General features: G+C 31.1%; 1 protein-coding gene across 2 annotated transcripts; it reads left to right on the forward strand.

Annotated features, from left to right (window-relative positions):
* The first annotated feature begins 2,204 nt into the window (after window positions 1–2,204).
* On the forward strand, window positions 2,205–7,357 carry LOC105173436 (very-long-chain aldehyde decarbonylase CER1). 2 transcript variants are annotated; one of them, XM_088875143.1, is made up of 10 exons: window positions 2,205–2,336; window positions 2,664–2,887; window positions 2,975–3,207; window positions 3,299–3,518; window positions 4,412–4,787; window positions 4,869–4,976; window positions 5,319–5,519; window positions 5,859–5,957; window positions 6,034–6,207; window positions 6,941–7,357. In XM_088875143.1, the coding sequence occupies exons 1-10, from the start codon at window positions 2,277–2,279 to the stop codon at window positions 7,106–7,108; spliced, it is 1,863 nt and encodes a 620-aa protein (XP_088731269.1). In that variant the 5' UTR covers window positions 2,205–2,276; the 3' UTR covers window positions 7,109–7,357. The 2 variants fall into 2 exon arrangements, with proteins under 2 accessions (XP_088731269.1, XP_088731270.1); XM_088875144.1 differs by lacking the exon at window positions 4,869–4,976.
* Window positions 7,358–15,060: the final 7,703 nt, after the last annotated feature.

A 15,060-nucleotide genomic window follows, 5' to 3' on the forward strand; every position in this document is an offset into this window, starting at 1 on the left:
GAAACGTTAAAGTATACGGATAAGAAAATAGAAAGAAAAGCACATATTTTATTTTTATTTACTCTATTACCGTACATATAATTTTTCTCCATTTTTTCCCCACTAATAACACGCATATAATCTTTGAGAAAAAATAACCATATAAAATATTCATATTTTTGTTTGATAGATATTTTATTAATATATAAATTTTTAAGTTTTTAGTAACTTAAAATTATTTTAGTATAATATTATGCTAATTAATAAAATTTTAAAAATTAGTATTTTCTTTTCAGTCTATTTTTACTCGTACCAAATAAGGGGAAGAGTTTGAAATTTACTCCCTTTCTAATTTTACCAAATAATTTAAAAAAAAAAAACTATTATATTTCCCTTCCTCTCGCCTTTTTTCACTTTCCCTCCCCCTTTCATTTTTCATTTTCTCATTTTAAACCAAACGAACCCTTAACGAGAACACCACAAAGTAAATGCCCGTGATAAAAATGAGTCAATTCGATTGGTCTCTATTAAGTTTTTATTTAATTTTTATAGAGAATTGAAACAAATACCTTCATGGATTATGAACTATATATAATTTTATATATTTTTATAAACTAATATGCCCCATGAATTATTTAGTTTCCTCACACTTATAATTTTTTTAATTTTCTTTTAGAAAAATTGAGTAACAGTAAAATAATAAACTCCATCTTACTATCTAGAAACTATATAATTATTTTTCAATTAAGGAGAATATTTATAATTTTTTTAATAATAAAGAGATAGTCATAATTATAAACTGACAAAAGATAACTATAATTCATCCTATATTTTTCTTTCTTGGGTGGGGGTTTGGGGACAACTATTTAGGGTTGGCAAGTCACATTAGTGCACTCAATTCTGCTACATCTATATCTGTATCTACCCTGAATCGATCGTTATCGACGCTTATAGCCAACCTACACAAAATAACAATCTACATTTAATTAAAAATTGGATTGGATTTTATTATCTTAAATCTTATCATACCTTTTATCTCATTTATATATACGCAATTCGTACAAATTTCCATAATCTTTATACATATTTATATAAAGAAAATGGTATTTTGAAGCTCACAAGTTTTGGTTCCATTCATTATGGGATTAGTATTTTTAGTCCCATAACTTACAAAAATTAGCATTTTTGTTTCCCATGCATTTTTTTCGTCTACAATTTGACAATGTAGGTCACGTGCCTAATACGTTGCCCATTAAATATTTTTTGTCGGAGAAAAATTTGGCGTTTTTTCAGTAGTAGCATATGAGTGTTTAATTTGGCCTACTTGATCCACATAATTCTTTGTATTGCTTCTACTTAGTTTCAACATGAATATGAGAAAAATATGATTCAATTTTTGTGATAGAAGAGAGAAATCGTTATGTTTTTTGCCCTAATTTCCTTCAAGATTTATTTTTTTCTCCCTCAAATGTAGTTATATTATTCTCTAAAAATGGTCCCAAAGCTGTAAAACAAACAGTTTTCTCTTCAGCCAAAAGTACTCCAAGATCACTACTAGGCACGTGCACTATATTGTTAAATTGTAGATAGAAAAAGTGGATAAGGACCAAAAGTTACGGGACTAAAATTACTGATCCCGAAATGAATTGACCAAAAGTGAAATGTGCCTAACTTATGGGACCAAAAATATTATTTTCTCTATTTATATATATTAAATAAAATACATAATATATATAGCACACTTTATAATAAAAAAAAATCAATCTAAAATACAATTATTCAAATGGAAACTAATAAATGCACCACTTAAAAAATCTCTAGAGGCAACTGCATGAGAAATAAATCTACCACCACACAAACATATATATTTTTAGCTACGTAGTTTCTAAATTAGATTGGCTAAATTAAGAAATTAGGGTACAGCAATTATTATATAGATCTAGACTGCGACTTACGTATCAACTATGTATACATGCATTTACATTAAATGAGATGAAGAAAATGTTAGCATGCGTGTACTTTTATTTTGAATTTTTTTTTTTATTTAGATTAAGTTTAATCAACCAATAACAGGGTCGATGTTAGACACTTATCATAGTCGTTTTTTTTTATTTGCACGCTAAACATATGACAAGTGTCTAATAATTGCATTGTAATTGATTCAAGTTCAGTCGAACTCTATCTCGATAAGAATTTACTGTGTCTGTATATATATATATATATATAAGTGTAATATAGTTGGTATGGGAATTGTGAAGAAGTTGTAGAAAAGAAAGCTCGTGAGTTGGTGAAGAGAAATGGCTTCCAGACCAGGGATTCTTACGGAGTGGCCATGGACGTGGCTTGGGAATTTTAAGGTACTCTTGTCTTCCTCTTCCTCTTGATGTTCTTTCTCATGCTGGTCCGAAAATTATTTTATTTTCTTGTACTTTCTATGTTTTGTTCGGTGCATATGAACCTTCCTTAGATCCACATTTCTTACCTACTATGTTCCAAAGGCAAACATTTTCATTTATATCTTATAATTCGAAGATTGTGTGCTGATTTCTTCATCTATGAAGATGATTGGAATCGAAATCACCTAAACTATTTTAACAGTTAAACGAAATGAGGGAAGGAGGGGGGGGGGGGGGATATGTCTTAATTTGGGTAATTTACGTTCTTCTTTATCTTTTTGGTTGTAGTACGTGGTATTGGCTCCATGGGTCGTCCACGCGACATACTCATACACGATGAAGGAAGAAGACGAGAGGGACGTAGCGTATTTCCTCATATTACCGCTCCTGCTATCAAGAATGCTCCACAATCAAATATGGATATCGCTCTCCCGTTACCAAACGGCCAAAGGAAATAACAGAATAGTCGATAAAAGCATTGAGTTCGAGCAAGTAGATAGGGAAAGAAACTGGTAGATATACTTATGATCAAAACACAAGAATATGACATTATGGGAAATTTAAATATAATTCTAAACAAGCGTCGAAATAACTTGCAGGGACGACCAAATTATATTAAATGGGATTTTGTTCTACCTGGGATCCAGACACATGCAGGCAGCTCATCGTCTGCCCTGGTGGAGGGCCGACGGGGTGATCTGGACATTTTTATTCCATGCTGGCCCAGTGGAGTTCATATACTACTGGTTTCATAGGGCGTTGCACCATCACTTCCTTTACTCCCGCTATCACTCGCACCACCACTCCTCCATCGTCACTGAGCCCATTACTTGTAAGAAGACAAAGGGTCGACTTATATACTTATAATATGATGTTGTGGGTATATATATAACTTATGACCTATTAATCTCCATTTGGTGCAGCTGTGATTCATCCATTTGCTGAGCATATTGCGTACTACCTCATCTTCTCACTCCCACTGCTGTTCACTCTGTTGATGGGGAATGCTTCCATCCTCTCAATTGCTAGTTATCTCACTTTCGTTGATTTCATGAACAACATGGGCCACTGCAACTTTGAGCTCATCCCCAAACGCCTCTTCTCCTTATTCCCACCCCTCAAGTACCTCATCTACACACCTTCGTAAGTATCCATCTTCGTCTATATTAAATATAATTTCACTTTTTGAGGATTAGTTCTTTACGAGTTTATTTTGATAATTTTGTCATGTAATTTTATAAAATTCATACATTGAGGATAAAAATGACTCCTGTTTGCTAAAATGGCCGGAAAACTACACCTAACTAACCTCATCACGTGCATGTCCCGTGCATTTTTCTTGTTATATTTATCTTTAATGTGTGACATTTAAAATTAGAAGATAAAATTATCAAAATAAATTTATATACGGCTAAAATTGTTATATACCTCCCTATACTTACAAAACTAAAATTGCAATTTTCCCTAGTTCTAAATTCTATTTATTTCAAGAAAATTCATACTGCAGTTATTTTTATTGGTTACTGGATCTTTTATTACAAAATTGAATTGGATGTTGTGTGTATGTATAGACACCACGTTCATAAAGCATTTCATTTGTCATGTGAAAAGCCGAAAAAATAATATATTGCATCTTTTATTTCATTCAAACATATATTACATCACATGAATAAAAAATTTTCTTAAATAAAATAATTTGGTGTAATTTTTGTTAGGATAACATGTGAATTTTTATTAGTTTATGCAAACAAAAGTAAAATCTTACTATTTTTATTATAAATCCTCTTATGCCTACACAACTCTTTAAACAAACATTCTTTTCTTCTCTCCATTCAACACTAACAGTACTATCACTTATGCAGCAATGAATATATTTACTCCTGGAAAAATTTGTAGCTACAGACTAACTCTACTACATTATATGACTAGTGCGGTAAAGATATGTAACTGACATACAATTTGAGAAGAGTATACAGTTTAAAAAGAATGTTCAACTATATAATTTAATTCAACTGACGGTATTTTTGGTGATGCAGGTACCACTCACTGCATCACACCCAATTCCGGACCAATTACTCACTATTCATGCCGTTCTACGACTATGTCTATGGTACCATAGACAAATCTTCCGATTCATTATACGAAAAATCACTTCTCAGAAAGGCGGAAGCACCTGATGTTGTTCATTTGACTCACCTGACAACACCAGAATCTATATATCATCTCCGTCTAGGGTTCCCATACTTGGCCTCCGAACCTCAAAAATCTAAGTGGTACTTGTGGTTAATGTGGCCGGTCACGCTCTGGTCGATGATTGTCACTTGGATCTATGGCCGAGCGTTTATTATTGAGAGAAACGTCTTCAAACATCTAAAACTGCAGACATGGGCTATTCCAAAATATAGCATTCAAGTAAAGATCACACAGATGTTGTCACTTTATTGCAACACAATAAGTTTCAAGTTTTCTAACATTAGCTTCATGCACTTGCAGTACCAAATACAATCGCAGAGAAAATCAATAAATAATATGATTGAGGACAGTATACTAGAAGCCGAGAAAAAGGGCGTCAAAGTCTTGACCCTGGGCCTGCTGAATCTGGCAAGTAACAGCTCTAAATAGACAAGAAATATAGAACATTTTACTAACGTTAATTACCATAGCTAAAAGTGAAAAATGCCTTTATAATGACGACTTAGCCATTGTTTCGACAAACAACGCATGAACATTAGTCAAATTGGAAACCAAGACCAAGAACCATGCCAAATTCTGATCAAGTTTGTGAAACTTAATGTTTCACATTGATTTATTTAGTCGTGATTGATAATATTGATTACATTTAACTGTAATGTAGGAAAAGATGTTTTTTTTTCTTGTAGTGGCTCTACAGCCAGACATTTTGCAGCACAAGGATAGAGCAGTTATTTAGTACATATGATGCAGGATGCAGGGCTTAACGAAAATGGTGAGTTGTTCTTGAGAAAGCATCCCGAGCTCAAACTGAAGCTGGTAGATGGGAGTAGCTTAGCGGTTGCCGTTGTGCTCAACAGCGTTCCGAAAGGAACAAAGCAAGTTCTCCTTCGAGGCAAATTATCAAAGGTTTCTAGCTCTATTGCCCTTGCCTTATGCAAACGAGGAATTCAGGTACGTTAGCAATTATTCTAACATCGCGGCAACACTTTACGACATTTTAGATTAGAGGGTGTTTGGCGACGATTATTTATAATATCTTAGCTCGTACATCTTATACTATTTCTAGATCAAAATTAAACAGATTTTTTTCAAAATTTCAAACATAAATCGGGGACCCTGTACTTACTTTTTCTTTTACATCTTATTTTGGAGAAGGTTGAACTGGGGAAAACCTAGTGTTACTGGGAATACCTGATTTCTTGCATGCATCGATTATAGTAAAGTTTGACGGGATTCATAGCTTTTGTCTGCACCAATTTTGCCTTTACGTGCTCTCTGTAATCTCAAAAGGTTTATACAACGTCTGGAGATGAGTATGAGAAACTTAAAGCGAAGCTTGGCAATGAGGCTGGAAACAGTTTGGTCCTCTCTAAGCACAATTCTCCAAAGGTTCGCTTCCAAACATCTTGAAAATATCGACTAATTGATAGTGGAAGTATGCTAATACGAAATGCTACTCTTGCAGATATGGTTAGTAGGAGATGATCTAAGTGAAGTCGAACAACTTAAGGCATCAAAAGGAACGATATTCATACCGTTCTCCCATTTTCCTCCAAAGAAAACGCGCAATGACTGCGTCTACCTCAGCACACCAGCAATGTTGGCTCCAAAGCATCTTGAAAACGTCGACTCTTGTGAGGTTAGGGATAAAATTTTGTTTGATTTAGTAAAACGAACGCCACGGAAAATAGTAAAACAACTTAAGTTGGACATAAGTTGTAGAGAAAGTAGTAAGTTTAGTGTTTAAAAATAGGGAAAAGTATTATTTTAATCCGTTAAATATGTCTAATTTTAATTTTAGTTCAATAACTATGTCTATTTTTTGTTTATGTCCAGTAACTTACGAAATTACTTACTTTTAGTCTTCTGTCATATTTTTGGACAATTTTACCCCTATGAGTGCATATGAACTAAAACTGCCTTTCAAAAGTTGCATAGAGGTGAAATTGTCCGAAAATCTGCCAGAGTACTAAAAGTAAACAATTTCGTAAGTTATTGAACCTAAACAAATATGTGCGTAGTTATCGGACTAAAATTAAAATTAGGCATATTTAGCGGCCTAAAATGATACTTTTCCCTTAAAAATAAGAATGAAAAGTAGAAAATGTTTAAAGTATTTGAGTATATGAGAAAACAACTTTAATATTTATAATTTTACTAATAAGGTGCAGAAATTAGTAGGAAACTGTTAAACCTTTTGGATTAAATCGTCAGATTCTGTAAATAAGAAAATACTCTTTTCAATTTTTATCCCTTATCATTCAACATCCAGATGCTTTTCTTTTAATTTACTTGCAAACACCATTCTTCTCGATCGTAGCCTTTCTCTAATACCTATTGGAGATCTCAAAGTTTCTTTTCCTTTACGACAGAATTGGCTGCCAAGAAGAGTGATCAGCGCATGGCGCATAGCTGGAATACTGCATGCTTTGGAAGAATGGAATGTGCACGAGTGTGGAAACATGATGTTCGATATTGAAAGGATCTGGCAAGCCAGCCTTGCGCATGGCTTCCGTCCCCTGACCAACGTGCCAAACTAGGTTGCGTTTTTCAAAGCAAAGTTCGCATATTTAGGAGAGTACACACCACTTTAATCTTGCATTCGAGAATAAAACTTACATTATATTTGGATTAATATTTTGAATGTTTTTATTTTGATGTTTTGGAGATAAAGAGAGAAAAATAGAAATTAAGTAAGTATGTGTTTTGAGATAAATGATATGTTTGGATTTGTGTTTTGATATAATATAAAATAGTGTAAAATAAGTGGTGTAGGTTTGATATTGGGATATGGGAGACAGGAGTTACTGTTTATTGTCAAATCATGTCTTTGAATATATATATTTAGTAATATATATGTGTATGTATATAGTATTTTGTTTATTAGTGAAATATAATATATATATTTATGTTATGTAATTTTTTTTTTATTGAGGAATTTCTTTTTATATTTTAAATAATAATTATAATTTTAATGCATAATTAAATACATTGTAGTATTGTCTCCAAAATAATTTGTTAGACTTTATCTTTGGAATGAAAAAATATAATATATAAAATTTAAATAAAAAATTTAGAATTAAGTATGTATTATTGGTATATTGTCCTCAAATTTTAAATTTCTCAAATACTTCAGTGAAATAGGAAAAATTATAAGTAAAAAAGATTTAAATGGTCTAAGTTGAAAAAATTTGTAATCAAGAGTTAAATGCACTATATAATATGTTGAAAATACATTCATTAGAATTTTATATGTGAACTGATAAATTTTAATAGATAATTGAAGTAATAAAAATATGGATTAGGTATATAATCCTAATATATTGTCAGTAGTGTATGCAACTGGTACAGTATTCCGTTGGGTAGAAAAGTTTTACATATTTTAATTAAGTAGCATTGATATTAAATATCTTTAATATCAATGATTTCATAAGTTAATAATTATTTTTTAGTGGTAATTATTAATTACATTTCACAAATATTATATATTAAATAATATATAACACATATAATAAGAAGAAGAAAGAAGAAAAAAAAGAAAGAGAAGAAGGTTGCGACAAGATGTAAGAAGAGAGAGAAAAGAAAGAAGAGAGAGAAAAGAATAAAAAAAATATTTAAAATTAAAATTGCACACCTAGTGCAGGTGTGCAAATTACAAAATCAAACATAGGGTTAGTATTTTGGCCTATGCTTCAATAATCTAAGCTCTCTTGGGAATTTGGAAGAAGATTTTGAGAAGAAAAAGTTATTGATATATTGGAGAGATTTTGTACCACAAATATTTTTTATTCACTCATTCATTGCCTCAGCTTCAAGGTTACAAACCTTTATATCACAGAGCAAACATTAAATTAACATATTCCTATGGATAAATATTTTACTAACACTTTCCTATGGATAAAATTTTTAACTTGTTAACTTTGAGAAGTCATTTACATGAATAATACTTTGGAAATCGCAAATTACAATTTTCAACACCCCATCTTAATTCGTAATTCCGATCCTATTTCAAAATTGCTCAATTTTTTTTTAATTAACTTAGAGCTTCAGTGAAACCATTAGATAACTGTTCATTTGTACTGATGAACTCCAAGTAAATTTTCAAATTACTTACACAGTTCTTTATGAAATAATAACGAAGTTCAATGTGCTTCGACCTTGCATGGAAAATACGATTCTTCGTCATTGCAATAGTAGACATATTGTCAGGCAAGATTTTTGTGGGAGCTTCCTGTTGTTGCTCCACATCACGTAAAATCATTCTTAACCAAATTGCTTCACAAGTTGCATCGATCGCGGCAATATATTCTGCTTCGACTGATGAGATTGCTATTGATTTTTGTTTTTTTTATGCCCACGAAATTATTTTTATTCCTAAGCAAAACACGTAGCCCAACGTACTTTTTTTATCATCTAAGAATCCAGCCCAATCACTATCTATATATCCAATAAACTAATTTCTTTCTCTTTGACATATCTAATGCCAAGTTTCCTTGTACCTTTGAAAGTAGCGCAAAATTCTCTTAGCAGTTGCAAAGTGCAATTTGCTTGGTTCGTTCATGAATCTTGATATTAGGCTAACTGGGCATACAATATCGGACCTTGTGTTAGTCAATTAGATCAGAGAACTTACAAGACTTTGATAAATTTTCAGATCAACTTTAGATGCACCGTTATTTAACTGCAACTTCACATTGATTGCAAGTGGAGTCAAGATTGGTTTGCAGTTATCATTTGAAAAAAATTTTAACACACCTTCAAGATATTTTTCTTGAGAGATAAAAATTTGTCCTTTTGACTAATGGACTTGAATTTCAAGAAATATTTCATCAATTCTAAGTCAATCATTTCGAATTCCCTCATCATTGCCTTTTTGAAATCTTGCACCATGATTGGATTTGTCCCAGCATAAATCAAGTCATCGACGTAAAGACAAACAATAAGAAAACTTTTGTACCTTTTTTTGCATACAACGACGGCTCATTTTGACTTCTTTCGAATCTATTAGATTGAGAATATCCACCAATCTTGTTGTTCCAAGCTCAAGGTGCTTGTTCGAACCCGTATAATGTTTTTCTGAGACGATAGACTTTTTCTTCTTTCCTTTGAACAATATAGTCTGTGGGTTGCCCACGTACACTTCTTCTTCTAATTCGCCATTGAGAAAAACTAATTTCACATCCAAGATAAACTGGTAATCCAGCTGAACAGATGTAGTAAGAACAATACAGATTGTCTCCAATCTTACCACTGGTGCAAATGTCTTTGTGAAATCAACTCCGGGTAGTTGAGAATATCCTTTCGCAACTAAGCTAGCTTTGCGCTTGTATTTTGTCTTGTAGATCCACTTTACGCCTATCACATTTTTTTTCATCTGAAAGGTTTATAAGATCCCATGTATGATTTTTCTCAATGCTAGCAATCTCTTCATTCATTTCTTTTTGCCAAACTTCCTCCTTTACAACTTCATCAAAATTTTGTGGCTCACTGTCAAAAAATGCAATATCACATGAATCATATATTTCTCTTAAGATCTGAACTTTCCTTACCGGACTCTTCGATTTCGGTTCAATATCATGACTATTTGATGTCCTTAAATCATCGCTCGTACTTGATTGATCATTTCGTTCTGATAAAAACATTGGTGATATCGATTGAGACGGAACAGTCTGATCAACATCCCAATTCCATAATAGCATTTTATCAAAAATAACATCTCGAGAAATTGTAAGTTTTTGTTTTCTCGGGTCAAACAATCGATATCCCTTGGATTGATCACTATATCTAATAAGGATAAGTTTCTTGCCTTTTTCATCAAATTCTTTCCATTGTTGAGATGGAATATGAGAATAAGCAATGCAGCCAAAAACTTCAAAATGATTTACCTAAGGCTTTCTTTGATGCCATGCCTCATATGGTGTCTTATTCGAAACCGACTTTATCAGTGACAAATTCAAAATATATATAGATGTATTTACTGCTTCTACCTAAAAAGATTTTGGGAGCCCCTTGCCTGCCATCATGCTTCGAGCCATTTCCATAATAGTGCGATTTTTCTGCTCTGTGATACCATTTTGTTGTGGGTTGTGTCGTACCGTCAATTGCTTCTGGATTCCTTTCCAATAAATTCTCCTCGATCAGTACGGAGAATTTTTTATCTTTCTTCCAAACTGATTCTCAACTAGTGTCTTGAACACCAAAAATTTAAAATATGCTTCTAATTTTGATTAAAAAATACACCCACATCATCCTAGTGTAATCATCAAAAAAATAAGAGAAAATACCAATAATCATTGAAAAATGGAGTTTGTATTGGTCCACAAATATCATCATGCGCCATCTCAATAAGGACTTTGGCTCTATAGGATATTTTCAAAAATGGTAGGCGATGCATTTTTTCTGAAATGCATCATTCACATGGCCCATCTTGATCTAAAACATTTGAAAGCTCAAATACCATGTTCTTTCTTTTTAACAGACTTACGACTTTATAGCTCAAATGTCCGTATCTCAAATGCCAAATATTATGATCTCCATTAATAGTACTCTTGTAGATTGAAAGGGAAAACTTTGTTCTGACTCATCTTAATTTTTACAACTATATATTTCCTTTGTTTACCATAATGATGCAAATATTATTATCGAACTGTAACTTGTTTAGTTTTGTTCAACAGTTGCCCCACGCTCAATAAATTTTGAGTCAATTCTGGTATGTAAAATACATCTTTGATATATTGATCTAACCTCCTTTTTGTTGGACTGTAATAGCTTCTTTTCCACTGATCTTGAGAGATTTGTTATTTTCAAATTTTACTTCTAATGAATAAAGATTCATCAAGATCTACAAACATATCTTATTTCCAGACATGTGATTGCTGCATCTATTGTCCACATACCAGATATTTACAAATTGTTGAGAATTTAAATATGATTGAAATACCTAGTCTCCTTCTTCCTTTTCGATGAAGTTGGCATCTTTCCCTCACAGTCTTCTTGGTATTAATAATCTCGTTGAGAGTCGCCTGCATTTCTATACTTTTTGCATTTCTCCAACACTTGTTCATGTCGTGGCCATCGACAAATACGGCAATGAAAATTCGAGTCTTGAGTAGAACCTCTCGAGTTAGAAGTGCATTGTCCTCCTTGACCTCGACCACGATAATTTTGGTATCTCCCACGACCTCTTCCATGTGATTGTGCAGACATATTTTTTTTCATACTGCAAATCATTGTCCTATTTTTCCTATTTTTGCGAAAGATTTACTTTTCCTTGAAAAACTTGCTCCAAGTCTTGAGTTGTAAATCTGCTTATCCTTTTTTCATGGGCTTCAAGGAATGAGCTCGTCAAAAGTTAATATTGATAAAATATTAACTTCTTTGATTGCTACAACAATATGCTCAAATTTCACCGATAAGCATCGTCGAACTTTCTGAATGATTTTTTTCTCTTCTAAAGTGTCTCCATAGCCTCTTATTTTATTTACTCGGAGGAAACTCTAGAAAGAAATTTTGAACATTCTCCTAGTCTTTCATGGATAGATTGTCAAAATTTCGGCACAAGTTTTGTAGCTTGATCATGATCACCTTCTCATATCCTCCAAATTGATTTTTCAAAATTTTCCATTCCTCTTTTACAGTCTTGGCACTAGCAATACGCGGAAAAATTGATTGACCCACTCCTTAGTGCATAAAGGACAAGGCTTTTGTATCCCTTATCTTGTTCCCTTAATGCTCTTTTTTTCTGTGGATTTGTGAATTCGGCTACTTTCTCCAAAGTATGAGAAGTAATCCCTCGATCTTCAACAATGTCCCAAAGTTCATGTGAGGGTAAATTGCATTTTTTATCTCATAAATAGACCTATTTTTAATTTTGGTCTCATACTGTAGATGATTTGGACATTACATCCCATATATGTATTTTTTTTTTTTAATTTCAGGACACAAGAGGGGTAACCATTAAGTTGCTAAAGGCAGATGATTTTCATTAAGTGGGTGCAAATTTGGAGGAAAATTGTATCGATAAATGAAAATTTGGTGGAAAAGATTTATTTCTTCTTCTTCCTCATATAAATAGCTTATTGTTTCTTCTCTCTTCCATTTAGTAAGAAAAAAGTGTAAACACATATAGGAAGTTTTCTGGGTGTTCGAAAAAAAAAAGAGTATGATTCTTTTGTCACGCATGGTCGGTCCATGATTTTGTACTACAAATCTTTTTCATTCATTCATCCATTGCCTCAACTTCAAGATTACAAACCTTTATATAGGAGAGCAAACATTCAATTAATTAGTAACATGTTCCTATGGATATTATTTGACTAGCACTTTCCTACGGATAAAATATCAATTTTCTATGGATAATTTATTTTACTGGTTAACCTTAAGGAGTCATATACATGCATAATACTTTGGAAATTGCAAATTACACTTTCCGACAAGTTCTTGCTTCATAATTGACTGCTATATATAGTCATTTTGTATATATATTATTATGTTTTTTCTTCAATATATATAAGTTCTTGCTTCAAATATTTTGTAAAAATTATAATTTTAGTTTTGTATGAATTCATTTCGATAGCCCATAATTTTGAAAATTTTGCATATTAAAGAATGACCAAAAATTACTAAAATGCCCCAAAAAATTTGCCGGCGGTTTTAGCAAATTATGATGATTTTTGTGCTCAATGTACAAATTTTTCGCAAGACTAAAATTGCCACCTCCACGTAATAATTTTTCAAAACAAATTTTTCACAAGACTAAAATAGGCCCATACTCTCACACATTAGAGGGGAATTTTCTTTCTCTTTACTCTCTTTATTTCATCAAATAGTTCATATCTCATTTATCTAAGTTAATGAAAGGAAAAATTATTATCACCCCACAGAGTTTTCCAAGTATGAAAAATAGGATTCATTATTCTTATTTTATTGAGAATTTTCATTTTTACCCACATCACCTTCAATAAATCTAAGTGCTTGCTTCAAATAATTTTGAAAAAACTATAATTTTTTTATTTTTGTGTGAATCCATTTTAATATCCTGTAATTTTAAAATTTTATACGTTAAGAACAAACATAACTGAAATTTATGAAAATAGCTAAAACGGTGCACGTGACCAGCTCAATAGTAGTCTTCTTGAATAAAAATAATTATATTAATTAAACATCGATATTTTTAATATTTTGAAGGACCAAAATACCCTCACGACTTTGTTAATATTCACCTTTACCCTTTATATAGCATATATGTATTTTTTTATTTTTTTGCCTCAAGTAAAAATATTTGTTATATGAATTTAAATTCCAACAGTTTGAATTTTTTCCTGTCATTATTATATTATAAGAAAATTATTATGCCAAACACTTTAATATTTTATAATTTTAATATTTTATTTATCCAAAAACTTAAAAAAAAATTAAAATAAAATTTTAATTACACTTTAAAAAATTATTTTTAAAATAAAATTTTAACACTTTTAATTACATCTCATAACACGTAACAATATAAAATTAACATGAAAGTCTAGTGGATCAATTCAAATTAATTTTATATTTGTAATAAATTATAGTTTTTTTAGACTTATGGATCCAATCCATTTTTTTTTTTTTTTGACCTCAATCCACTTGAACAAAAGGGAAATTTTAATTTGGATTTAATTTGCTCATTATCAAACCAATTAAATCATATTGTAGCTGCAATATACTTTCGTTTAAATATATAAATTGAATAAATTAAATATGTGTTTCGAGTGTAAATATAATTTCTTATGTCGTTTGGTCTCACTTTCAGTAATCACTTTTTATAATTAAATTACATAAAAATACTGCATTTTGATCAAAACTTGTAATTTGTAACTTTTAATTTAATCATAATTATTGTGCATCTAATTACTATTATGTACGTTAAATAATTTTTCAATTCTTTCTAACATTAAGAATGAAATTAGTGTTGAAATTTAACTACAACACATAGTTATATAAGTTAAGGTTAATTACACTTAGATTTCTTATCAAAATGCTAAATTATGCTTTTCGAAAAAAGTTCTCAAATTACACTTATACTCCCTCCGAAAATTTTTAATTTACACCTGATTCCCTTCTATTAAGATTTGAACTAGGGGTAGCAGATGAGCGAGCCGGCTCGATTTTGAGCTCGAGCTCGAGCTCAGTCGTGGTTGTTCACCAACTCGTAAGCTGGCTCGTGAGCTGGTGAATATTTTTTTTATTTTTTTATATATATTTTTATTTTTAAATTTTTTATATATTTAATTTTATATTTAATATTTGATCAATTTTATACTCAAAATTGACCATATATTATAATTATTAATCAATATCATACATTTTATTTTGGATAATAATAAATTATGGTACTTTTATTTATACATTTAATCTTTATACAAAATAAATTTAATCAACAACTTAGTAAATTATAATATTTTTTATAATTAAAATTATTATTTAATATGACATATATAAACTATGTTATATTTTA

The sequence above is a fragment of the Sesamum indicum genome, linkage group LG11, assembly GCF_026168435.1.
Source record: "Sesamum indicum cultivar Baizhima isolate 11 linkage group LG11, ASM2616843v1, whole genome shotgun sequence".
NCBI lineage: Eukaryota > Viridiplantae > Streptophyta > Magnoliopsida > Lamiales > Pedaliaceae > Sesamum > Sesamum indicum.